The sequence below is a fragment of the Macaca fascicularis genome, chromosome 12 (assembly GCF_037993035.2).
Source record: "Macaca fascicularis isolate 582-1 chromosome 12, T2T-MFA8v1.1".
In the NCBI taxonomy this organism is placed as follows: domain Eukaryota; kingdom Metazoa; phylum Chordata; class Mammalia; order Primates; family Cercopithecidae; genus Macaca; species Macaca fascicularis.
The window spans coordinates 136,335,230-136,361,933 of record NC_088386.1 but is presented as its reverse complement, the minus strand read 5'-3'; the positions used below and the strand labels follow the sequence as shown (position 1 = coordinate 136,361,933).

The 26,704-nt window shown below is 54.5% G+C and overlaps 2 protein-coding genes and 1 non-coding gene across 16 annotated transcripts in view; 1 reads left to right on the top strand and 2 right to left on the bottom strand.

Annotated features, from left to right (window-relative positions):
* The window catches only part of ANKMY1 (ankyrin repeat and MYND domain containing 1), a 93,750-nt gene extending 76,104 nt beyond the window's left edge, over nt 1-17,646 (top strand). For all 12 annotated transcript variants that reach the window (XR_012421644.1, XR_012421643.1, XR_012421645.1 and 9 more), the window contains one exon: nt 17,066-17,646. Coding sequence is in view for 8 of the 12 variants with exons in the window: in XM_074010681.1 (XP_073866782.1) it covers nt 17,066-17,112 (47 nt within the window). In the remaining 4 variants the exon portion in view is untranslated. The remainder of the gene's footprint in view (nt 1-17,065) is intronic.
* LOC101925261 (uncharacterized) lies at nt 5,290-5,763 on the bottom strand. Its single transcript, XR_006691220.3, has one exon. It is a non-coding gene; the product is annotated as an uncharacterized protein (transcript).
* A 529-nt stretch (nt 17,647-18,175) lies between the features above and the next one.
* Nucleotides 18,176-26,704, bottom strand: part of GPC1 (glypican 1) — a 32,312-nt gene continuing 23,783 nt past the window's right edge. For 2 of the 3 annotated variants that reach the window (XM_005574819.5, XM_045368091.3), the window contains exons 3-9: nt 23,530-23,921; nt 22,681-22,846; nt 21,509-21,639; nt 21,280-21,399; nt 21,044-21,177; nt 20,591-20,766; nt 18,176-20,182 (exon numbers count right to left, since the gene is read on the bottom strand). In XM_005574819.5, coding sequence (XP_005574876.1) covers nt 19,950-20,182; nt 20,591-20,766; nt 21,044-21,177; nt 21,280-21,399; nt 21,509-21,639; nt 22,681-22,846; nt 23,530-23,921 — 1,352 coding nt within the window. In that variant the 3' untranslated portion in view covers nt 18,176-19,949. Of the gene's footprint in view, nt 20,183-20,590; nt 20,767-21,043; nt 21,178-21,279; nt 21,400-21,508; nt 21,640-22,680; nt 22,847-23,529; nt 23,922-26,704 lie in introns of those variants that run through there. The other variant, XR_012421649.1, reaches the window with a different exon arrangement.

Genomic DNA, 26,704 nt, shown 5'->3' with positions numbered 1-26,704 from the left:
TGCTAATGGGTACTTATTTGATGGTACACTTAATTCTGTAGAAGTTAGAGAATATCTGTAAAGCAAAAGAAAGAACCTGTAAGTGACAATTATCCACACTGTATTAGCCATTCTCGCACTGCTACAAATACATATCAGAGACCGGAAAATGTATAGAGAAAGGAGGTTTAACTGGCTCGGGGTTCTGCAGGCTGCACAGGAAGCATGGCGGCATGTGGCAGCTTCAATCATGGCAGGAGGAGAAGGGGAAGCCGGCACTTCACATGGCCGGAGTGGGAGGAAGGTGAGGGGCTGCCACACACTTTTAAACAGCCAGATCTCGTGAGAATTCTGTGACCACGAGAACTGCACCAGAGGGGGACGTCTGCCCACGGGATCCAATCACCTTCCACCAGGCCCCACCTCCAGCATAGGGGATTACAATTTCACATGAGATTTGGGCAGAGACACAGATCCAAACCGTATCACAGGCACCCGGAAACTACCACGGCCAACACTGTGTGTGTCCCTTCGATCTCTACAGGCATAAGTGCGCACAGACACGTGTGTCTAGAAGTGGGAGCATCCTCTCTGTTCTGAACTAGGCCATGAACATCTCTGTTATTAAATACTTTTCTGCAACATAATTTCCCCAAATAGCTTTATTTTGTATTATGTATGCAACATATGCTTTTTTAAGAGAGAAGACAGCAAAGACGAGTGATAAAAATAACTGGGGGAGGTGGCATATGCCTGTGATCCCAGTGACTTGGGAGGCCGAGGTAGGAGGATTGCTTGAGCCCAGGAGTTCCAGACCAGCCTGGGCAACATAGTGAGACCCTGTCTCTAAAAAAAAGATCTTAGCTGGGTGTGGTCGCACACACCCGTAGTCCCAGCTAGCTACTCAGGAGGCTGTGGTGGGAGGACTGCTTGAACTAGGAGTTTGAGGCTACAGTGAGCTGTGATGGCATCACTGTGCTCTGGCCTGGGTGAGAGTGAGATGCTGAAAAATAATTTTTAAGAATGAGAAAATCATCTTAATCTTACAATTCAAGGATAAGCATTCTCAGCATTTTGGGGAACATACTCTTTATTTTTTTTGAGACAGAATTTCTCTCTTGTTGCCCAGGCTGGAGTGCAATGGCGGCATCTCAATTCGCTGCAACCTCTGCCTCCTGGGTTCAAGCAGTTCTCCTGCCTCAGCCCCTGAGTAGCTGGGATCACAGGCGTGTGCCAACACACCCAGCTACTTTTGTACTTTTAGTAGAGACAGGGTTTCACCATGTTGGGCAGGCTGATCTCGAACTCCTGACCTCAAGTGATCCACCCACCTCGGCCTCCCAAAGCGCTGGGATTACAGGCATGAGTCACCGCACCCGGCCCTTGGGGAACATATTCTTTGACTGTAACCCGTGCATGCAGGCATCCACACTGAGCCACACTGTGTACACGCAGGCACTGTCTCGTGTCCCCGCTGCTTATTAAAATCGCACGGTTAGTTCTTCAAGCCCAGCCTACCACACATGGTGTTGGTCCTGCCATCTTCGGTGGCCGACGGCACTGCACTCCCTGGGCTAGGCGGAGTTTACCCACGTGATGCCTGTTACAGGCATGCGGGTGGTTTCATGGTCCACGTTAAAGGGTGAACGGTTCTAAACAATGCTGTACACACACGGCCTAGTTTTCCCTCCAGTTAAATTCCAGGAAGTTATGTTTTCAGGTTCTAAGAGTTTTTGTTCTCAGTTGTGTATTCTTGGCGCACTCTTGGGGAAGGTTCTATCAGTCTGAAGCGTGGTCAAAAGACTGTGAGCGTGACTTCACCCTGCACCCGCGGCCATGAGCGCTGCAGGAGGTTTAGCCTTACCCAGGCTCCTAAGGATTTATGCGCGAGTCTGAGCATCTGTGCATGTTGGCGTGACATTGATGTTTTCTACTGGTCCCTTTTTTTTCTTTTTTTTGAGATGGAGTCTCGCTCTGTCGCCCAGGCTGGAGTGCAGTGGTGCCATCTCTGCTCACTGCAAGCTCCGCCTCTTGGGTTCAAACCATTCTCCTGCCTCAGCCTCCTGAGTAGCTGGGACTACAGGCACCCACCACCTCGCCTGGCTAATTTTTTGTATTTTTAGTAGAGACAGGGTTTCACCGTGTTAGCCTGGATGGTCTCGATCTCCCAACCTCGTGATCTGCCTGCCTCAGCCTCCCATAGTGCTGAGATTACAGGCAGGAGTCACCATGCCCGGCCTCCACGGGTCCCTTTTTATTGGAGATGTTTGCTCTTCCTGATGGATAGGAACTCTCTAAAGCACAGCAACTTCTCCTATGCCTTGTGTGCAGATAACTGTCTTGCAGTTTGCAGTGTGCACGTGGAAGTTTTTCTCGTGCTGTGAAATCCACCTGTCCTTTCCTCAGGGCCTGGCTTGCTGGAGTGCATAGAGAGCAGTCCCTCGCTGGGCTGATGTATGCAAGGGTAGCCTTTGCCCAGATTCTCACCACCGTTTTAATGCATTATTGTTTCACCTGTAATTGTATAACCAATCTAGCATTAATTTTTGTGTGAGGTTTGAGAGCCAGCTATCTAGATCTATCCCCAAATGGTCAGTGGGATCGAGTAATCCATTTCTCTTCCCTGGTGGGCATATGCCTGCCTCTTAGTTGCCATAGGGGCCCCTCCTGTGCTCTGCTGTCTCCACCTGCAGCTCTGGGCCCTTTTCACATCTGCCAGGACGGGCCCACCCTCCTCCTCACCGGCCCTGTGAAAGGGCCCTGCTGTGGCCATGTGCTTTTTCTTCCAGATGAATTGTGCAGGGTGTGTCAAGTTCCCAAATGTCTCACTGGGACTTAGCAATTATCTTGTTTCACTTGATTGGCAGACAGTTGGCATCTTCTGAGCAGAGTTGGTGAGATGGTGGTCACTTACTGGCACTGGATAATTTCCTCTCTATAGGAACCATCCCGTGCTCCTCTCTGATTTCACACCTCACACCCGGTCCTTCCTGAGGTCTGCTCAGCTCTGCCTTCAAAGTACAGCTCAGCCAAGCTGCTTCCAGAATCCCCTCCTGCCACCGTCCCTGTCCTCCTCATCATCCATGCAGCCAGAGCCCAGACCACCTGTCCCTCGGCTTTTCCCCACCCACTTCCGGGGTGGCCCATTAAATCCTTGCTGCTTGGGCCCTGAGGCCTCCCCACCCCACCACTGCCCACCACCGTGGAGAAACCCCGCCCAGCCTCCTCCTTTGGAGCTGGCCAGGCTGGTTCTCGCCCAGCCCTGCCAGTGCCCCGCCCTCTGTAGGGAACGCCCTCCCCAAAATGTCATCCGTGCCCGTCTCTCCTCTATGGGGTCAACACCTGCAGTGAGCCCTTGCCCTCTGACCCACAGGAGAGGTGAGGTGAGAATCTGGCAGAAGAGAACCGAGTCCCTGCGCAGGAGCCGAGTCATAGTACAGGGAGCTGGGATGCCAGATGACAGGCGTCCCATGGAGAGAGAGGGACTGACGCTGCAGGGCCAGGCCGGTGGCGTGAGCAGGGTGGGCTTGTTTGTTACAGCAAGGAGGGGCCCTGTAGCCTGTGTGTGACGGCTCTGTCCTGGGAAGGCAGGAGGGGCTGGGGGCTTCAGAAGGGAGTGGACCACCCCCTCTTGGAGCAGCTCCTCTCTCCATCCCCTCCCCAGATGTTGACATTTGACATTTCACCTGCCAGCGGTGGTCCCCACCAAGCAGGGATTCTGCTGTTTCAGGCAGAGCCTCCAGCTGCTGTGACCGTGCTGGTACAAGGCGGTGCTCTGGGCCCTTAGTGGAGACTCAGCTGATAGGTCCTGCCTTGTACACACCCCAGCAGGAATCTCCTATTTCGCACCCATTGGTGAAGGGGGCCACATGCATGGTTGCCGGTAGGGCAGCCGAGTTCCCTGAGTAGTTGCCGTGGTCCCTGTGGACGCCGTACCTGCTGAGCTTCTTCTTTTCAGTCTTTCTGGCTCTTGGTTCCCTGCCGGGCGTCACGCAGCACCCTGGGATGACAGCATGGCAGTGCCTGGTGGTTTGTGGGAATGCCTTCAGCAGCCCTTTTCTTGGGTGGAGGCCAGCATGCCTTCCCATGGCGTGTCACACTTGAACTCATTCTGTTGATTAATTTCTCGCCCTTCAATCTTTAACTCTTTCTCAGACTTCATTTTGCACAGCTGCCCTGCCTGTCCCATCTATGCTCACCTCTGTGTGTTCTATATGTGGTGAAGCCCCCCGTGGTTCAGGGCATATCCTGGTCCTGCCCTGCCTGTGGTGGTCACCAGCATGTCAGGGAGGAACGTGGAGGACCCATGCCTCATGGAGCCCCTTCTTTGCTTCAAGTCGGGTACCTCACCTGGTTTGTGGACAGGCCTCGACACTGGGGGTCCTCCAGGCTGTCCTTCCTCTCCCTCGAGGCCCCTCTTCCCACGGAGACTCCGTCTAGAGCAGAGATGCTGCCGAACCTCCCGCTGCTGCCTCAGGGTCTCGAGGGGCTCCAGCAGCTGGGTCTCGTCCTCAGAGACCCTCAGAAACAACTCAGGGCCCTTCGCTGTCACCGTGGTCAGCTTTGCCCTTTATGGACCCAGCTGTCTGCACTTCAGCAGCTTGGAGTCCGGCACCACCAGAGCGTTCGCAGTGGAAGGGAGGCTTGCCGGGGCCTCCCTGAGCTCCTGCAGAGGTCACTCTGCTCTGCAAGGTGGAAAGTGGCTGTGGCCTGGGAGGGTGCGGGGCCCTGTCTGCTTCCGGGCCCTGTCTGTTTCCGGGCCCTGTCTGCTTCCGGGCCCTGTTTCTGGGCCCTGTCTGCTTCCGGGCCCTGTCTGCTTCCAGGCCCTGTCTGCTTCTGGACCCTGTTTCTGGGCCCTGTTTCCGGGCCCTGTCTATTTCTGGGCCCTGTTTCTGGGCCCTGTCTGCTTCCGGGTCCTGTCTGCTTCCGGGTCCTGTCTGCTTCCGGGCCCTGTCTGCTTCTGGGCCCTGTCTGCTTCTGGGCCCTGTTTCTGGGCCCTGTCTATTTCTGGGCCCTGTTTCTGGGCCCTGTCTGCTTCCGGGCCCTGTCTGCTTCTGGGCCCTGTCTGTTTCTGCTCTCGAGCCCTAGAGGAGGTCCCCCGAGAGCCAGGCTGCTCCGCGCAGCCCTCCATCCTCCCCTTGGGGGCCACAGTATGGTCCAGCCCCTTAGCTATCTGTGAACGTGGAGTTCTGGGATGAGGGCCACATGTGAGAGCTGCAGTGTTCACCTAGGAGAATGTGGGGCCGGGCTGGGGCAGAGGGAGGGGAGAGAATCCCTGGGATCCAGACCCCCTGCTGCTTCTCAGGGCCCTCAGCTCTTTTCTCCCCTGAGCAGCTTCTCTGAGACTTGTCCCAGGCTTCTGACTGTAAGTGGAGGTCTCTGGCTGGAGCCTTCTCTTGTCCCCACGGGGAGGCAGGACAGCAGGCACAGGGAGCCGCCTGTGTCCCCAGGGCCCCTCCAGGCTCTCCTGGGCAGTCTCCAGGTCAGGGAGGGATATAGGGGTGCTTGTCCTTGCCCACCCTGCCCCATCCCCACAGCCATCTTCAGTCCTATCCTGGCTGTGAGATGGTCTCCTGCCCTTTGGTTGCAGGGCCAGTGCCTCCCCCACTGTCCCTCCCCAGGAGGGCAGCCTTGGTGCCCCACAGTCACCCTGGGCACAGGATGGTGCATGGGGATCCTGGGCAGAGGGTCTGGGAGAAGCAGCTCACGGTCCATCTGGAAGGTGGATGCACACTCACCTGTCCCCTCGAAGGCTGAGGACCAGGCACCGTGGGTGGGTGGCATGGTGTACCTGCTGGGCGCAAGATGACTAGGCCAAGCCACAGCCACGGTGTCTAAGAAGCCTGAGGCCTGGAGCCCATCTCAGGTGCTCCACAAGTCACCGTTTCTAAGAACTTCCAGCCAACTTCCTTGGAAGCAGGGACAGGGAGGGACATGGGAGCGTCCCGTGGTTCTCCAGGGTGTCCAGGGCATCACCTGCTCTGCCTGGGCCTAGGCCATTCCCCTTGCTGACGTGCACGCCACTGCTGCCTCCTGAGCCGGTGACAGTGAGCCGGGGCAGGCCGGCACCGTGGAACCCTGGCAGCTATGAAGGAGCCTCAGCAGCGGGGAAGTCAGGTGGTCTGGGGTGGGAGGAGGGGGTCACCCATGGGATGGAGATGAGGAGCAGGGGGATCTGGGGAGGGAAGGCAGGGAGACACAGAGGCTGGGACATGTGTTGAGTCTGAAGCCCCCTGGGACCCTCTACAGTGGGACTGGGAGCAAAGGAGAGGACTCCTACCCTGGGGTTCACCCCCAACTCTCTGGGGCAGCAGGGGAACATGGCTTCAGGTGCATTGGCCTGAAGGCCCAGGAAGGGTGTCCCTGAGTCTGCTGTCATCTGCTGAGCACCAGCCCCCAGCCCAGCTGTGCTGCTATTGAAGGCGCTACAGAAGGGGGTCCCAGCAGGTCCAGGGTGCTCTGTGCCGCAGCCAACAGTCCTCCCTCTCCTGCTTCCCCTGTGTCCCCCCACTGGCCTGAACCCTGGGCAGCCTCCAGGCCCTGCGGCCTCATTGCAGGGCGGAGGGTTGGGCTTGCCCAGGTGGCTGTTGAAGGGTCAGTGTGCTGAGGGTGGGTCCGGGGCCAGCCCCTCCCCTGGCTCAGCCTATACCACCCGCCGCCCCCAGACCCCACTATACCTTGCCTCTCAGAAGAGTGGGCAGCCACCTAGGGGATGCCAGGTGGCGGCCAGAGGAGCCTTGGGCGGAGAGGGCAAGGAAACTAGGAACGGAAAGCAGTGCTGGGGTCTGAGAGGGACACAAACGTTGGGGAGGAGAGCACAGGAGGCAGAGGGGACGGCTCTGGTTCTGACCTGGAAGGCTGTGCTGGAGATAAAGGGCCTGGAGTTTTCGGGTGTCAGGGTTCTGCCCAGAAGCCAGGGAGCTCCTGTGTTCTCTGGAAAGTTGGGGCAGCGGGCAGGAGGGGGTAGCCAAGGTATGTCCTGTGGTCCCAGGAAGGAGGCAGACAACATAGCTGTTGGCCAGGGTTTTCTTCCTTGGACATCATAGGGACAGAGCCTGGCCCTGCCTGCTCTTCTTGGAGCCTGGAGTGCCGGCACCTGCCTCCCTCCCTCCTTCCCACCAGCCCCCATCTGCCTCAGCCCATGTCTTCCTTTGATTAACTGGAAAACAGAAACTTCCCGCACAGGCTGTGCCTCCATGCTGAATTGTTTGTGATTTTTCTTTAAGTAACTGCCTGCCACCTTGTAAGCTTCAAGGCCGTTCAAAACCTGGCTCTGACCTGATACACTATTTCAACTTAAAAACAAAAACAAAAAATGGTAGAACAATCGAAGGAGGCCCTGAGCCACCAGCATGCGGTGGGACATGTACACACGTGTTGTCCTGCTCCAATGCCTGGACTTTATGGAAACAGAATGAGATGCAGCTAAACCTGCCCCTTTCTCCTGTTTTGTGATTCTGCTTTTCATTTGTACCTCCTTGCGTGGGATGTGGACTTGCTCTCTGCGTGAAGATTTTACACTGCACCATCTGTTGGAAAGCATCGGTTTGCATTTCCTTGATGATGGATGAAGTTCAGGGCTTTTTCATACATTAATTTATTGGCCACTTAGAGTTCCATGTCGGTGAATTACGTGTGAGCGTGATCTTTGCCCCCTTTTCCTATTAAACTGTCTTTTTTTATTGCTTATGGGAGCATCTTGCATGCTCTATGGCCTCGTCTCACGGTGCCGTGCCTGTGCACGCAGTTTGGAGCACGCATGCCTCGCCGTCGTCCCCTTTGCCTCTGCAGCATAGGGTTTTGTCTCTGGGAAGGCTTGTTCCAGCCCATGGCCATGCGTCTTCTCCTCTGCTGTCATCTCCATGTGGTGAGGCGTCGCTTTTCACATTTCGGTCCCTATTCCATAGGAGAGTGATGAAGATATGTTTTGTGTTGACACCATGACGTAGGGACCCTGTTTATCTTTCCCACGTGAACAGCCACAGCCCTGCACTGTATAGTTAAGGCTTCCTTGCCTACTCTTCTTGTCTCTAGAGGTTCAATGTCATCCAGATGGAAGCAGACAGTGGGTGGTCTTTTGTTGCCTTGAGGCTGTGAACCTGTAGAGGAGGGGCCTGTGGGCTTATGTCATCTCCACGGGGAGGTCTTTGTTCCAACTCCCACCTCAGCGGGTCCAAGAGCTGAGCTCCCTCTTGGTCCTTACATCCCAGCCCCTGCCTGCTGCAGCAGTCCCCACTGACCCTCCCCATGTCGGGGGTCTGGCCTTCTGATGGGGACTGTTACCACTTCAGCTCCACTTGGTGCTTTTTTCCCCTAACTTTATTGAGGTATCATTGACAAATAAAAATTGTATATATTCACGGTGTACACATAATGATTTGATATCCATACACATCATGAAATGATGACCATGATCAAATTAATGAACACATCCATCACCTCATACTTCCCATTTGTGGGTGTGTGCGCATGTGTGTGTGACGAGGTGGGTGTGTGCACGTGTGTGTGATATGAGGTGGGTATGTGTGCGTGTGTGTGTGACATGAGGTGGGTGTGTGCGTGTGTGTGTGAGATGAGGTGGGTGTGTGCACATGTGTGTGTGAGATGAGGTGGGTGTATGTGCATGTGTGTGACATGAGGTGGGTATGTGTGCGTGTGTGTGAGATGAGGTGGGTATGTGCACATGCGTGAGATGAGGTGGGTGTATGTACATGTGTGTGTGACATGAGGTGGATGTGTGTGCATGTGTGAGATGAGGTGGGGTGTGTGTGCATGTGTGTGTGACATGAGGTGGGTGTGTGCGCGTGTGTGACATGAGGTGGATGTGTGTGCATGTGTGTGTGACAGGTGGATGTGTGCGCATGTGTGTGAGATAAGGTGGGTGTGAGTGTATGTGCATGTGACAGGTGGATGTGTGCACGTGTGTGAGAGGTGGGTGTGTGCATGTGTGACATGGGTGTGTGCACATGTGTGAGATGAGGTGACTCTGTGTGTGTGTGACAGGTGGATGTGTGCACGTGTGTGAGATGAGGTGGGTGTGGGTGTGTGTGCATGTGACATGAGGTGGATGTGTGCATATGTGTGTGTGAGATGAGGTGGGTGTGTGTGCATGTGTGTGTGACATGAGGGGGGTGTGTGCACATGTGTGTGTGAGATGAGGGTGTGTGCGCATGTGTGTGTGAGATGAGGACACTTACAATCTACTCTTAGCAAATTTCAAGTAAACAACACAGTACTATTAACTACAGTCACCATGCTGTACACAAGACCCCAGAATTTACTCATCCTGTCTAACTGAAAGTTTGCGCCCTTTGACTAACTCCAAGCCCCACGCCACCCCCAGCTATTGACAACCAGCTTTCTACTCTCTGCTTTTATGAATTTGAGTTTTCAAGATTCCACATACAAGTGAGATCATACAGTGTTTGTCCTTCTGTGTCTGGCTCATTTCACTGAGCGTAATGTCCTCCAGGTTCATCCATGTTGTTGCAAAAGGCAGGGTTTCCTTCCTTTGTATAGCTGAATAGTATTACATTGCATATATGCATCAATTTTCTCCATCCATCCATCCATCCATCCATCCATCCATCCATCCATCCTTCCATCCACTGACACTTAAGTTGTTTCCATTTCTTGGCTATTAGGAATGATGCTGCAATGAAGATGGGAGTGCAGGTATCTCTTTGACATAGCGATTTCATTTCCTTTGGATATACACCCACTAGTGGGATTGCTGGTTCATGTGGTAACTCTATTTTTAATTTTTGAGAAACCTCCATACTGTTTTCTATAATGGCTGTACCGATCATTCTCATCAGTTGTGCACAAGGGTTCCCTTTTCTCCACATTCTTGTCAACACTTGTTATCTCTTGCCTTTTTGATAATGGCCATCCTAACAGGTGCGAGGCGATGTCTCATTGTGGTTTTTCATTTCCCTGATGATTAGATGAGCACCTTTTCATATACCTGTTGGCCATTTTCTTTGAAAAAATTTCTATTCAGATCTTTTACCCATTTAAAAAATCAGGCTATTTGTTTTTTTGCTGTTAAGTTGTATGAATTTCTTAAGTATTTTGGACATAAATCTAATTCAGATATGTGGTTTACAAAGATTTTCACCAGTTCTGTAGATTGACTTTCATTTTATTGATTGTTTCCTTTGCTGTACAGAGCTTTTTAGTTTGGTGTAGACTCACTTTTTATTTTTGCTTTTGTTGCCTGTGCTTTTGGTGTCATATCCAAAAAGTCATTGTCAAGACCAATGTCAAGGGGGCATTTTCCTTATGTCTTCTTCTAGAAATTTTATGGTTTCAGGTCTTAAATTTACACTTTTAATCCATTTATTTTTTGTATATGGTGTAAGATAAGGGTCTGATTTCACTCTTCTGCTTGTAGATATCCAACTTTCCAGGCGCCATTTGTCAAAGGGGCTCCTTTTGCTATTGTATATTCCTGGTCCCTTTGTCAAAGATTAGTTGGCTGCATATGTGTGAGTTTATTTCTGGACTCTTATCTGTTTTTATGACTGTATCATACTGTTTTGATTACTACAGCTTTGTAATATACTTGAAAACAGGATGTGTGATATATCCAGATTTGTTCTTCTTTTGCAAGTTTGCTTTGGCTGATTATTTTGTGATTCCATACAAATTTTAAGATTGTTTTTGCTATTTCTGTAAAAAAGATGCCATTGGAATTTTGATAGACATTGCATTGAGTTTATAGACTGCTTTGGGTAGTATGGACATTTTAACAGTATTCTTCCAATCCATGAACATAAAATATCTTCCATTTGTTTGTACCTTAATTTATCTCATCAAGATTTTATAGTTTGCAGTATATGTTCTATATTTTATAGTATTTATAATATTTATTTATAGTATTCAGTATATATTCTAAAAGTTTCACCAAAAAACCTGTTAGAAGTAATAATGAATTCATTAAAGTTGCAAGATACAATATCAGCATACAAAAATCAGTTGTTTTTATGCACTAACAATGAACTATCTGAAAAAGAAATTAAGAAAACAATGCCATTTACAATAGCATAAAAATAATAAAATACTTAGCAATAAATTTAAGCAAGGATCCTTTACCTCCCTTAAATTTATTGCTAAGTATTTTATTTAAGTATTTAAGCAAGGTTCTTTTACCTCACTTAAATTTATTGCTAAGTATTTTATTTAAGCATTTAAGCAAGGATCTTTTACCTCACTTAAATTTATTGCTAAGTATTTTGTTCGATTTATGCTATTGTAAATGGGGTAATTTTCTTAATTTCCTTTTCAGATAGTTAATTGTTAGTGCATAAAAACACAACTAACTTTTGTGTGTCGATATTGTATCTTGCAACTTTAATGAATTCATTTATTACTTCTAACAGGTTTTTTGGTGGAACTTTTAGAATTTTGTATATATAAGAGATCATGTCCGCTCTTCAAAAGAAGACATACGTATCCAGCCAACAAGCATATGAAAAAAGCTTAATATCACCGATCATTAGAGAAATGCAAACCAAAACTACAATATGATACCATCTCACACTAGTCAGAATGGCTATGATTAAAAGTAAAACAATAATAGATGCAGGTGAAATTGCAGAGAAAAGGGAATGCATATGCACTGTTGGTGTGAATGTAAATTAGTTCAACCTTGTGGAAAGCAGTGTGGTGATTCCTCAAAGAGCTAAAAACAGAGCTGCCCCTTGACCCAGCAATCTCATCACTGTGTATGTACCCAAAGGAATATAAATTGTTCTACCATAAAGACATATATGCACACATATGTTCACTGTAGTTGTATTCACAATAGCAAGGACATGGAATCAACATAAATGCCCATCAGTGGTAGACTGGATCAAGAAAATATGGTACATATACACCATGAAGTACTAAGCAGCTATAAAAAAGAACTAGATCATGTCCTTTGCAGGAATGTGGATGGAGCTAGAGGCTATTATTCTTAGCAAACTAACACAGGAACAGAAAACTAAATACCACATGTTCTCACTTATATTAAGTGGGAGATAAATGATTAAAACATTTGGATACAAAAACGGGGAAACAACAGACACTGAGTCCTACTTGAGGGTAGAGGGTAAGAGGTTGGAGAGATTAGAAAAAATAACTATTAGGTACTAGGTTTAGTATTTGGGTGATGGAACAATCCATACAACAAACCCCTGTGACACGAGTTTATCTATATAGGAAACCTGCACATGTAACCCTAAACCTAAAATAAAAGATTTTTAAAAAGAGATCATGTTGTCTGGGCGTGCTGGCTCATGCCTGTAGTTCCAGCGCTTTGTTAGGCCAAGGTAGGTGGATCACAAGGTCAGGAGATCTAGACCACCCTGGCTAACACAGTGAAACCCCGTCTCTACTGAAAAAAAAAAAAAAAATTAGCCGGGCATGGTGGTGGGTGCCTGTAGTCTCAGCCAGCTACTCGGGAGGCTGAGGCAGGAGAATGGTGTGAACCTGGGAAGCACAGGTTGCAGTGAGCCGAGATCACGCCACTGCACTCCAGCCTGGGCAACAGAGCGAGACTCTGTCTCAAAAAAGGAAAAAAAAAAAAATAAGTGGTGAGAGTGGGCACCTTTGTCTTGTTCATGATCTTAGAGGAAATGCTTTCAGCTTTTCACTATTGAGTATAATGTTAACTGTAGGCTTGTTATATATGTCCTCTATTACATTGAGGTATATTCCTTCTGTATCTAATTTGTTGAGAGTTTACCAAAGCAGGATGTTGAATTTTATCAAATACTTTTTCTGTATCTATTGAGATGACCATATGATTGTTATCCTTTATTCTGTTAACATGGTGTGTCACATTTATAGGTGTTCATATGTTGAACCTTGCATCAACATATATCCACATCCATATGGAATCTGTCCGTGTCTACCCCAACTTAGAAAAGTTTTCTGCCTTTGTTTCTTAAAATAAACTTTCTGCTCTTTGTTTCTGTCCTCTTTTGAGACTTCTATAATTCACGTATTTATTTTCTTGTTTGCCTCCATATGTCCCTTATGCATTTTTCACTCTTTATTCTTTACTCCTTTTTTATTCTTTTTTTTTCTTGGTTAATTGTTGAGTTTTAAATAATTTGTCTTCAAGTTTACCGATTCTTTCTTCTGTATGATTGAGTCTGTTGAAGCTCTTTATTGAATTTTTCAATTTTGTCATTGTGTTTTTCAGCTCTAGGACTTCTATTTGGTTTTTTATGGTTTAAACTTTACATTTTATGCATTTGTTTTTCTTATTTTTTTGGTTGTCTGAGTTATCTCACATGTTATCGAGTTTCTTTAAGAAGATGGTTTTGAATTGTCAGGCAATGTATAGATCTTCATTTCCTTGGGATCACTTACTGGAGCTGTACTAGTTTCTTTTGATGGTATCTTTTTTTTTTTTTTTTTTTTTTTTTTTTTTTTTGAGACAGAGTTTTGCTCTTGTTGCCCAGGCTGGAGTACAGTGGCAGAATCTCAGCTCACTGCAACCTCCATCTCCCGGGTTCAAGCGATTCTCCCACCTCAGCCTCCCGAGTAGCTGGGATTACAAGCATGCACCACCATGCTCAGTTAATTTTTGTATTTTTAGTAGAGACAAGGTTTCACCATGTTGGCCAGGCTGGTCTCGAACTCCTGACCTCAAGTAACCTACCTGCCTCAGCCTCACAAAGTGCTGAGATGACAGGTGTGAGCCACCATGCCCAGCTGTGGCATCATGTTGGCCTGATTATTATTCATAGAGCCTTGCATTGGTGTCTCAATTTGAAGGAGCAAACACCTCTTTCAGCCTTTACAGACTGATTTTGACAGATAAAGATCTGTTGGGTCTCTGAAGGGATTGCCTCCAGGATTAGTTTAGTCACATGGCTGCTGCTGAGTATACAGTGGGGTTTGTGGTTGGTGGGCCTATTCAGGATTGGAGCAGGCATTGATCATGTCTGGTCCCTGGGCAGACTGGACTGCCTTTAAGACCTTGAGGAATAGGGCAAGCTCTGGGACAAGGGTGCACTCAGTCACTGGGTGAGTTCCTGACAGGCAGGGCTGACCCCAGACCATGGTTAAAAGGGGATGAAACCAAGTCACAAGGCTGCTTTAAGGTTCACAGCTGAGACTGAGGTCTGTAGGCCTGCCTCTGGGGGCACAGACGGGCATGCCTCCTGTCAGGTTCTTGGGATGGGCAGGACTGCCTTCAGACCATGGCCGAGTGGGGCTGGAGCTGGGTCACAGGTCAACCTGTGTAGTTGTAGATTGGTAGGCCTGCCTCGCGGCGTGCGGTTGGAGATTGGTAGGCCTGCCTCCCTGCGTGCAGATGGGCTTGTCTCTCGGTGGTCCTTGTGTGGGCAGGACTCTTCCAGGACTGTGACTGGGGAAGGATGGAGTAAACTCAGAACCATTTCAACAACTTTTGTGGGATTTTGTGGCCTAACTCAGACAAGTGTCTCCCAGCAAGTCCTTGGGAAGGCAGGACTGCTTTCAGACTCCGCTAAGGGGTTGGAGCTGACTTACAGGGCTATTTCAGAATCTGCGGTGGAACCAAGGTTGCTGGGCCTGCCTTCAGGGGGGTGCGGCCATTTCTGGATATGCAAAGGACCCCATTTGGTGAGCCTGCCGCCTGGGTGCAAACCTGCACTCTTAGAACAGCCCTTCTCAGTTGGGCTCCATCAGGGTTTCACAGCCTCCTACCAGAGTCCTGAGGTTCCCACGAAGGCACTTTGTGTGGACGGCTGCCAAATTCTTGTTGCAATAGGTGGTTAAAAGCAGGGGGTCCCCTATGCTGCCAGCTTGCTGACGTTACTTCCACTTGGTACTTTTTCCAATCTCCTTATTTTTTCTTTTTAAAAATGGAATTGTTCTATCCTTGTGGTTTCTATTTCTCCCCCTTTTCTCTTTGGTAACACAAAACACTTACTTTATAGACCATTTCAGTCTTCTCTATCTAAAGTTCGCAGGGTGCTGGCTCTGGTGCCGGGTTTTTTTTTGTTTTTTGTTTTTTTTGCATTTTGAAATTTTAAAGAATCTGGTAATCCCAGCTGCACTCGGGAGGCTGAGGCAGGAGAATGGCGTGAACCCGGGAGGCGGAACTTGCAGTGAGCCGAGATCACGCCACTGCACTCCAGCCTGGGCGACAGAGTGAGACTCCGTCTCAAAGAAAAAAAGAAGAAGAAAAGAATTTGAGCTCATGTCACTGAGGCCTTGTGATTTCTCTGAGGGAATCTCACTTCCTCACTGTGGACAAACCCTCCAGGTACTTTTGTATTTACTCATTATCTTTTGTCACCAGCCACTGGTTCTTCAAGAAGGAGGATTTTTTTTTTTTTTTTTTTTTTTTTCTGCCCAGATCCCTAGGTGGCAAAAGCTTTCCTGGCCCATCTCTGGCAATAGGGAGAACTTTGTCGTTTCTTTGAGGTTTGCAGGTCACCTGGGGTTCCAGTTCCAGCTCCCGGCCCTCATCCAGGTCTCTGGACACCCATCACTCCCAAGCCTCAATCCTGAGAGGGTATTTCGGTGCCTGATACACCACTCTCCCTGCTTCCCATTCATTGAAGCCTCTCACTTTCTTTTTCTTTTCAGCACATGAGGTTTTTAGCTCTTCTGTGACCTCAGATAGGTATTAACTTTGCGAAACTGACTTTTTTCCAGAATTTCGACATGTCTCTGAGGAAAGAGGGTTATTTTAGCTGAGTCTACTATGTTACTGTCATCTTTTCAAAGTCAACATTTCCCAGTGTTTGCTCCTGTTTCTTGTAATTCCCACATCAGGACAGTTGGTCTGATTTCCCAGGCCGATGCTGCATATTTTGACGTTTCCTATAAGTTTTTTACTGGCTCTTTTTTTGTGCTTTCTCAGATTGAGTATAAACATGGATTTGTGCTAGAAACCATGAAGGTTCCTGTTCATATTTCCAGGCCATATGAAAGAAGGAGGGAAATGTTTAGACTCACTGGTTTCGCTTTATGGGGTGGCCTCATCGGGGAGGGGCTCCTGTGCACACGAGGACAGCTTGCTGGGCAGTGACGGCCTCCAGCTCATCCTCAGCCGTGGCATCTGTGAAGCCTGTAAGGTTTACTGCCCCTCACCCACTCTCAGGAAAACTGTGGTGGCCTTATTGTTGGGGTCTCTCAGCCCCACCTTCCCTAGACTCTACCCCCTTCTTTGATGGCTGTGACACATGCTGTGCCACCAGCCTTCAGTGTCCATTGGAGAGATGGATGCCCAGTTATGGTCCTTCAGTGATTTCAGTAGTGCGTAGGGCAGGAGGAAGGTGGACTGAGACGTGGGAGTTAGTTTTCTGTCCCAAACTCAAGGGAGCACTGCGATTATAAATGGTGTTTCTCGATGGAGGGCCTTGTCCCCAGATAAAGAATACCTAGGGTCACCTGGACAGCAGTGTGTGCACCCACGGGTGTGTCTGTCTCTGTGTGCGTGCATGTGTGTGTACTGTGGATGTATGTAATGTGTGCATGTGTGTATGGACACGTGTGCATGTCTACATGTGTGCACGTGCACAGAAGTGTGCACATGTGCATGTGTGTGTATGGGCATGTGTGCGTGAGTGCAGGTGTGTGTGCATGTGTATGGATGTGTGCTTGTGTGTGCATGCACAGGGCATTGTATGTGTCCATACCTATGTGTGCGTACATGTGTAAGAGTGTGCACATGTGCATGTGTGTCTGCACGTGTGATGGGTGTATGTGTAGAGCAGACACCCGTGCTGGCCTGCCGGGGTGCCTGCAGATGGTGTGGGATGCTGAGGCCACCCACCGCAGCTGGGCTGGGCTGCTCAAGGGAGGCTGCCTGAGGGGCTGCTCTCTGCTCATCAGTGTGGGTGGGTCAGCTTCTGGAATTTCTGTGAGGAACGGAGAGGGACTGAAAGCCAGTCCTGGCTGGAAGGGGTCTCTCCCTGAGCAACCTCTTGGGGTAGCACTGGGGTGGGCAGAACTTAGGAGCTCCCTGGTGGTCCGAGGTGTGCCTGGGCAAGCAGGGCTGAGACTGGCCAGGTGCCCCTTCCCACCCACTCCTGGCCTGGTGTCGGTTCTGCATAGAGTGCACATCGCACCTGTGTCCTCCTTTCCCTGACAGGAAAGATGTATTTGCCTCGGTTCAAAAAGGGCTTGTGGAAGTTTTGAAGCAGCTGGGCAAAGTGGTGCCTGGAAGCCTGAGATCCTGCCGGCCGGACCAAACACGTCATCACAACTACAGCCACTGATGAGCGTCTGGCTGCTCACCTGTCCCCTAGGGGTCCCACTGAGCCCCTAGGCTGCATCCCCTGGCCCACCAGGGAGAGGACTCCACCCCACCCTGATTTCCTGGAGGAGGAACTGGGCCTCTGGGCCTTGTGAAGGGGCAAGTGAGGATCGTGGCTACCAGGGACCTGGCAGCTGCAGATGCTTTGGGGGAAGTGCGTGTGCAGCCCTTGGTCCTGCCTGGAGCTGTGACCTGCTGAGCAGTGGACTTCAGCAGGGCTGGGTGAAGCTGTGTCTCCCTCCTGGGGTGCCCACCCACCCCTCTGTGCTCTCCCGCTCACAAGGGGCCTGGAGGTCCCAGTTGCCAGGGGGCCTGCAGTATTCCTGGGTCCCAGATGATGGAAGCGCAATGTTAAAAATGTTCACCAGACCAACCTGTGCTGGCTGCAATTCTCAATAAAGCAGCTGAGGGACATACCCAGGAGTGGACGCTTCTGCCAGTGCCGCCGTGCCACTTCCCAGCCTCTGGCCATGACCCCACAGGAACAGGAGCGGGGCTACAGGGAGCCCCTAGGGTTACACAGGACCCTCCACCTCGGGAGAAAGGTGGCTGGGGACAAACTGGACCACAAGGGCATCCTTGGTTCCTTCTCTCTGGCCCCTTGGGCATCTCTGAGGCCACCTGGCAGGAACCAGAACCTTCCGGGGTAGAGGATCTCTGTGCTGTGTGTGCCCAGAGCGGGGCCAAGAGGCAGGAAGAGGTAGATAGAAGGTGGGGCCTGCTGGAGGCCATCTGGGTCTCCGTGCCCTGGCCTCTTCCTTCTCCCCTGCACCAAGGAGAGGGGCAGACAGACCTGTCTGCCCAGGGCGAGGTGCAGTGCAGCTGGCAGGGGCTGCACGCTCACCCTGAACACGGAAGTGTGGCCCATGCCCAAGCCCCAGACGGACACACGCACACACACCCTCTCTCTCTTCCCCCACCCCGCCATGAGGCCTCACCCTGCCGTAGGTCTCCAGCCTTTTATTCATACAAGGACTCAAAAGAACGCGTCACCCGCTGACACTGAGTGGTGGGGGGACGTTGTGGAGGAAGGACACAGCAGGCTTGGCCACTGCCCTGACCAGTGACCACTCAGGGCTGCCCCTTCCAGAGATGAGCATAGGGTGGGGTCTGAGCGCCACCCCCGGGCCATCCGTGTGCAGCAGGAGTGCTGCTGTCCTGGCACCTCGCATCACTGTGCCAGAGTCCCCAGCCCACCCTGGTAATGGCAGGGTTATTATGGGGTGGACATGCCTGTGTTGGGGTGCTCCTGAACCCCAAACGTCTAAAGTCAGGTTCCAGAGAACAGAAGCCATGGGGACCTGACCAGCAACCAGGGCGCTCTGTCCACTGTGCGGAACGGCGATGAAAAGCAAAGCAGCACTAAGCAGCCTCCTCAGGGTCAGTTGGTTCAGGACAGCTGCCCCCAGACCCTCCAAGTCCTCCCCTTGCAGGACCCCTTCCCAACATGATACCACCCCTCCCCAGGGCCGCCTGGCAGCTGGGGTACAGGGGGAAAGGAGGGCCCGTCCAGGACTGGGGCAGGGTCCTGATGGCCTCAGTGAGTGACAGGAGGTCGCCAGGGTCCAAGGTGGGCCCTGCGTCTCTCCAAAGCTATCTGGAAGGAGCAAACAGCTCTCCGTGAACAAGGACAGTGTCAGTAAATGGATGCACGTTTGGAAAAGCCCTTAACTACCCAGGTCCCCATCCCCTGCAGCTGGCTGGGTCGGGAAGGGACCTAGGCGTTCCAGTCTGCGGTGCTGGGTCTTACCAGCCACCAGCACCCCCGTGTGACAGCCAAGGGTCACTCTGAGCCCTGGCCTGTGTCACCCTGAACAGGGAAGCCCTGGTTCCTGATCTGGGTGAGGATGGGAGCAAGCAGGTCCCGGCTGCTCCTCAGCCTTCACGGTCTTCACGTAGCCCTGGACCCCAGCAAGGCCTGCCCTGTGAGCCCCGTGTGCGAGGGGGCAGCCCACATCAGCAGAGCCCACGCTGCCTCCCTGGGCCTCGGGCCCAGCTCCACCTCCTCCAGCAGAAGCGCAGGTGGGTCAGTGGCCCGTCATCCGCGCATGGAGGCTCCGCACCGCAGGTGTGTGGGAGGACAGAGTCCTCAGACTCCTCAGCACTGGTGCTTTCTCAGGCCCCACCCTGCAGATGCTGGGGCCCCTCAACGGCGCAGGGAGGTGGGGCCGGGCTCTGCAGCCTGCGCTGAGGGGAGGGTATCATGCATCATCTCAGAGGCTCCGCTAGACCCTGGAGGGTGGGCACCCAGAAAGCCCTTGTGGGGCTTCTCTGGGGGCTGAGGAGTGGGCCAGGGCTGGCTGGTGGGCTCTGCTGGGAGTCCCAGCGGAAGGAGGCGGGGAGGAAGGCACAGGCTCGCTGCGGGCTCCAGCGGGTTGCTTTGAGGCCTCCTCTGCAGGCCTCAAGGGGCTGCTTCTGCAGCGGTGCAGGGAGCTGGGGGAGGGCTGGGCAGCCGGAGGTGCCCCTGAGGTCCCTGAAATACATGGCTTGTGGGGACACTGGCTCCCAGCTGACCTGAGGACCTCATACAAAATTAAAAGGCAGAGAGGCAGGCAAGGCCAGGCCTGGGGCCAGGGCCTCTGCACCTGCCCCTGCTCAGAGCTGCTGGCCCTCCCTGTCCCACCCCAGGCCTCTCCAGGCTGAGGTGAATTAAATATCGTCTGTTTTGTATTTTTGGCAAAGTCAGTCCTTGGCCTCTGTCCCTGGGGCCTTGGGGCAGTTACCGCCACCGGGGCCCGGCTACTGTAAGGGCCAGGGAGAGGAGGAAGGGCAGGAGGAAGGTGGGCGGCTGGGGGCAGCTGGCAGCCGAGGTCTTCTGCCCTTCCTGCTCCGACAGGCCTGGGAGGGCATGGGTCAAGGGCGTCCGGGAGCCGGAGCTCTTCCTGCTGGCCCCCCGGCCACAGCGATCATCTGGACAGCCATCACCGCTGCCCGAGCCACTGCCGTCGTCACCTGGGAAGGAGAGAAGGCTCCGGCAGGCTGGTCCCCACAGGAGACCCCAGGGCAGCATCACCCTGTGAGGACCCCACATGCCAGGTGACCCCGACATCCTTTCGGTGTGGAATCCCAGGACCAGCAGCACCCGATCCCCGCTGACCCTGAAGCTGGGAGACTCTCACTCCCTGGGGCTGCCTCCCTTGGTCCCTGGAGCCAAAGCTGATAGACATCCTGGCCAGGCCTCCAGGGGCCGCAGAGGTGCAGGGCTCGGTAACCGTGCCTGGGCAGCACAGTGTCCTGAGTCACTGTGGTGATGCTAGAGCAGAGGGCCCCTCGGGTGGGGGAACCTGGAGGGCAGTCACAGCCCTGCGGCACCCCCGCCATCCCTGGCCCCTTGCCCGCCCGGTCAGGCCCTGCTCTCACTGGCGTCCTGGAAGTCCACGTCATTGCCGTTGTAGGCGCTGCGCAGCCGGTTGGTCATGATCTTCAACTGCATGATCTGCTGCCGGATGGTCATGTCCGGCTTGGTGATGTCCACCTCCACCTCGGGGTTGTTGATCTGGTTGGCCAAGCCGTCACCCATGACCTCAGGGAGGTACCTGGAGGAAAGGCAGGCAGAGCCCAGGTCACTGCTCCAGCCCCTGCAAAGGGCCATCACCTGAGCAGGACACCCTCTCGCCCTCCAAGCCTGAGACCCTGGGCCTGAGATGCCCAGCAGGCCTCCAGGGACCGAGCAGAGCCCATGCAGGCCACAGAGAAGTGGGGCTCGAGCCCTCCAGCCAGGGACGTGGCCCTGTGCATACAGCACCCGGCCCAGGCACAGCCCAATGGAGACGGCATGGGAGGGAGGGCTGTGCCAGCCAGGCAGGCACCTACCGGCCTCTGGCCATCCCGTTCCAGCAGCGGTCATCACTGGCAGTGCTCAGGGCCATCTTCTCGCTGCACAGTGTCCCTGGGAGGCTGATCCAGAAGTCCTGGACGTCACGGAGCTGGGCCTTGGCTTCGGAGACCTGCCGGGCAGCAGTCAGGCCACTGGGTTGCCAGAGCCCGCCCGCCCCCACCTGTCTGCCTCCCTCATGCCTGGTCCGGTGGACCGGAGAGGGGCCACTCACCAGCTTCTCCAGGGTGCCTGAGGGTGGCCTCTCCCGTGGGGCCAGCTTGCCCCGGCGCCGCTTCTCCTCAGGCCCAGAACCCTGGGGGTTGACCTTGGGGTTCCCGCAGCCCTGGATGACCTGGGGAGACACCACAGGGTCCTTGGGGGGCAGCGGGGTCCCTCAAGCCCAATGGAGCCACATCCAGGACCCCCACCCCACTGTGCTCGTCATGTCCTCCCGCCCGCACCTTGGCCGTGAGCGTGTCCCTGTTGTCCTGGAGGGCGTTGATGGCCTCCGCCAGCCACGTGTGCACGCTGCCGATGACGCTCTCCACACCCGACGTGCCCCAGAACTTGTCGGTGATGAGCACCATGGAGTCTAGCACAGGCGTTAACACACGCGCACACAGGCGTCACCACGTGTGCATGTTAATGCAGTCTTAACAGCACAGGTCGGCATGGGAGATCCCGCGCACGCACTCGGGTTGGCCCATGTGATGTGTGCAGGCCACGTGCACTCAGCTGCACTCAGCCTGGCCCACGCCCACATGTGCACATGCGCCACGGGCACAGGTGGACACGCACACACGGAGGCCATTCTGCATGCTCGCTGGCCTGCCGTGTCTCATGTATGTCCACGCTGGCTCATGCAGGTGTTGACATGTACATATGCTGACTCACCTCGGTCCAGCTTGTGTGCACATGAGCCCATGTGAGCTGGTGTGTATGCATGCTGGCTCACCTCATGCCCCCCCACGTACACCTTAGTTCATGTGTGTGTTGCATGCATGGTGAGCACATGTACAAGTAAAGCTTATGCATTTTGTCAGCTCCCATCACATTAGCACACACGTGTTGGCTCCATGTCAGCACATGGTAGCACGTGTGTTGGCACAGATGCATGCTGTCCCACCTCATGTAAGCATGTGTACACGTTAGTGGATCTAGATAAGCATGTACATATTAGCACACACGTGTTGGCATGGATGCGGGTCAGCCCAGCTCATGTCATCACATGCACACAGGAGCACACACCATACTGGTGGGCACCGGCCCGCTGTGTGTCAGCAAGTGTGCACGCCAGCTTGCATGTGTTAGCCTGTCATGTGACAGTGCATATATGTGTTAGCTTAAGCAAGTGCTGGCCCTCCATGAGTCACATGTGTTGGCATGTATGCACAGTGAGTCACATGTGTTGGCATGTATGCACACTGAGGTGCTCACTGGGGAAGCACAAGAAACTACGACCTCACAGGGCTCCCTCCCTGGCAAGCTGCCCCAAGTCACACACCCTGGTCAGGGCATTCCTGATCAGGTCCCTGGGTCCAAGCCCTGAGCTAGGGACCACCCGCCCCCCCCAGGACCCCCGCCACACACTCCCCAAGACAGTTCCAGGCCGCTCTGGCAGGTGGGGGCTCACCCAGGAGGTTCCTCCACTCGGCATCCAGGTCGGCCTGGTTGGCGAGGCAGCCCTTGAGCACATTTCGGCAATAGTCAGGGCAGGGCCTGGCGCCAGGGACTCCCAGACAGTGAGCACAGTAGACCAGCTTCATGACAGCCCTCGAGCACTCTGGGCCCAGGGGGACCTGGGGAGCAAGGCAGCCTGAGCCAGATCCCAAGGCCCTGGGTGTGCCCAGTCCCAGCCAGCCTTTAATGGAGCCCCAGGGTGGGGGGCTCTGGAGGGAAGTCAGGGGAGGCCTGTGCTCTGCCCCAACTTGCAATGGCCCTTGCCTGACTCGCGGGCCTGCCAGCCCTGACGGCCCTCATTCTAATGATCTCAAGGGTCATGGGGAGGCACGAATATCCTCACCCACATGCTGCTGAGGATACCAAGGCGCCCCAGCCTACCTGGGTCTGACACGTGTCCCCCAATGGACCAAGGCATCCCCCTGGCCTGCGAGGCTCCGGAGCCCCACCCTGCCCGGCCCCCACGCATGTTGTTCTCTTCTGTCTCCTGTGCATCTTCACTCCACAGCCTGGCTCAGCATCCAGCCCAGCCCCTGGCCCTTCCCATGCTGGCCCATGATGGGTCTGGGAGGGGTGGGCCAGCCCAGAGCCACCTGCCCAGAGCAGGGCTCACATCTGTGGGTGCACCGTTAGCAGGCCGTGGGTAGCAGCCAATGCAGGAAGGACTGAGGCTGCGGGGCAGAGGTCAGAGGCTGGCCAGGAGGTTCAGGGACATAGGGTTAAGTAGAGGGAAGAGAAAGTCCCTTGGGCAGAGCGTGGGGGTCTGGAGGGCCTTCTGAGAGCCCTGGGTGGCTGTGCGCACCTGAGCCACCTTCCGGACCACGTCACTGGCCACGCCCAGGCCTTGTACGAAGGAGCGAGCAGCCACGAAGGCACGGGTGGCCCGCAGGCGCAGCTCTCTTGGGGCCTCCCCGAAGGGCCGCAGTGCCTCAGCCTGCTTGCCCAGGCAGTCCAGGTAGTCATCAGGCAGCAGTAGCTGGGGGTGCAGCTGCTTGAAGAGGCGCTCGAGCAGGCGGGCCCAGAACTCGGCCAGTGTCTCCTCCAGGTGCAGGTTGGCACCGCGGTAGTACAGGCGCAGCTCTGCGTACAGGTCCCGGAAGGCCTTGGTGTTCTGCGTGTACAGCTCTCCGAAGGCGCCCGGAAAGGTGCCCTGCAGCGTCCGCTCTGAGTCGTTCAACAGGTGCTGGAAGTGGTCTGCGCACAGGGAGGGGGCGTGATCGGGACAATGTTTCCCCCGTGACAGCTGGACTAGAGCAGGAGACTCAGCTCGGGAGACCCACGGCTCTGAGGATACACTCTGAGGTCCTCGGAGTCGGACGCCACACTGCAGCGGCTGTGGGCCCTGTGAGCATCCACGGGGCTCCCCGAGACCTCACCCCCTGGCCTGGGGAGCAGAGACCCAAGTGGCAGGGGTCCTCTCTTGGATCTCAGGACCTCTGACTGGGGCTCCAGTGGCTGTTTCTGAGCTGAGCCCAGGGCAGGAACAGATACTCTGTGACTGAGAACACCCAGGGAGGGGCTGCTGGTGGAGATGGGGCCTCACTGGGGTAAGAGGGGCCGGACCGGTCTGTGCTCCCTTGCCAGCCGCTTCTTCTCTCCACCGGTCCCCATTTGTGCTCCCTGTGGCCCCAGCCGCCTGCCCTGTGAATCTCCAGGGCCTCTGCCCTTCCTGCCACCCTGTCTCTGCTGCTCTCCTGGGCGTCCCGTCTTTTCTCGGCTTCCAGAAGCCTCAGCTGTGAGCACCCCAGGCCTGAGGGCTCTGGGGAGCCTCCCACAGCCCAGAACCCCAGATGTTTTCCCCGCTGGGTGGGGGACGGGGAGGCACAGGCTCACCCTCAGACCTCCCCATGTGCTGCAGGAGCTTTGGGGAAAAGCCCCGTACCCCGTGCCTAGATGGGACCCTGGACTTCCCCATCCCCTTTGGAAGTGAGACTTCCGGGTCTGTAACTGCTCAGAGCATCCCTAGGGCCGTGGCCGGTCTTGCCCACAGGTACCAGGGGCTCGATGGCCCACCACGGGGTGCTCCAGGGACGCAGGGCAGAGGCTCTCCTCTGAAGCAGGGTGGCTGTCAGGCCTAGAGATCTCTGGACCAGCCCCCACGCTGACCCCTGGCAAGGCCTGGGACTACAAGGCTGGCATGGCTACAGAGAGCTCCCAGGCTGCTGTGGGGAGGGTAGACGGGCCACGCAGCTGTCCAGTGTCCACCTCAGGTCCTGGCACCTGGAACGCCCTGGCCTCTCCCAGAAGGGGGCAGCTTGCAGTTCATGCATTAGCCCAGACACACCTAGAGGGCCATGGGCCCTACCTCCTGCCAGGCCTTCAGTTGCCCTTGAAGGCTGGTGAGGGGGCGGGCATGGGGCTCCCAATCCCTGAACACAGCAACCAGAGGCCCAGTCAGGCTCCTCTCCTACCGCCTCCCACTGGCTCCCACCAGCACTGCAGGCAAAGACGGAGGGGCCCTTGGCTGCCCTGGAGGCTGGGAAGGGCCAGCAGCTGCTGTGGGCAGGGGTGGGAGGGGAGGACATGGAAGGTGGGGGTTGGACAAGACTCCCTGGGGTACGGGCACAGGTGGGCCTTGGTCACACAGGGGGTCATTTTCAACACAAATGTCCCCAAAGGGTGTCTGTGTTTTCATGTCAAAGATAGGAGAGTCGAACAGGAAGGCTGGAGGCTTCCAGAGGGCAGCAGATGGAGGGCGGCGGCAGGGCGCTGACACGGGACGGGCCCCCGAGCAGGGCAGCGACACCGACCCCCTTAGAGCCAGGAGGAGGCAGGTGGGCAGGACGTCCCCAGGCCAGGAAAATGGTGTGATGGGCAACGGTCTTAGCAGGAGAGAGGAAGGGGCAGGGCTGGGTGGCACGCTGGGGTGGGAGCCAGGGCTCAGCGACACTGGGGAGAAACTGAGGCCCAGGACAGAGTGGAGGAGGTGAGCAGGGTCCCTACACAAGGGACAGACCCAAGCAGCTCAGGAAGGCTCCTGACTCGGGGTGCAGGGGTGCGTTCCCTAGGGCCAGCTGGGCAGGAGGAAGGAGAATCCCAGAGGGGCCAGGAGCGTCCCACTGCCCCACACCAGGGGAGGGCTGAGCTCTGAGCGTCGATGTCCAAGTCACAGAGAAGGAGCTTCTGACCCACCGTGACCCAGGTATACGCCAATAGCTGAGGTCCCGCAGCCCTGTGGAAATGGCCTTGGGGGCTCCTGGGGACAGACAGACTCTCCCGGGAGCCTGGGAGGCCACAAGCAGGTGTCCAGGAGCCGGAGAAACAGGAATGCTGAGACAAACCCCAGGGCCCCAGCAGCAGCTGCTGTCCCTCACGGCGACATGGAGCTGCGCGGCCTCAGCGCTCCCTCCCTCTCGTTTGCTCAGGCTCACTGTCCTGGCGCCCCAGCTCCGCTGGGACACAGGGGCAGTACCTCAGCCCAGGCCGCCTCCCTCCACCAAGTCCTCATGTTTCTGATCAGAGGTCACTTTATGGGGGTCCTCCTGACCCCACACTGTCCCCCTGGAGGTGCCTGCTGCTCTCCGCCTAGACACAAGGTGAGGCTCAGACTGGGCTGAGGAGTATGTGGCTCTGACACAGTAGCTGGCAAGGCCTCAAGGCCTGCAGGGGTCACTCCCCAGGGCCCCAAACTCCTGCCCCGATACAAAGGGCTGAGTGGCGGCCACCGCTGGGCAGGCCCTGCACTCTGCAGCCCTGTCCCCAGCCCCAGTCTCAGCCCTTGCACTGAGCTCCCTGGCTCCAGGCCACCGGGTCCCCAGGGGTGGCGGCCTGGGGCACGTGCGGAGTTGCAGGGAGGATCTAGCCGAGGCCCGTCTCTCTGCAGGTGCTCGGGAGAATGTGCTGGTGACAGGAGCCTCTGCGGGGCTGATGGGACAGGCCCTCTGTCCCCAAACGTGCACTGGGAATGGGCTGTGCACACCCCCAGGTGGGTTTCAAACCCTGCAGATCCCTGCCTGAGGGTAGTCGCCAAATCCCAG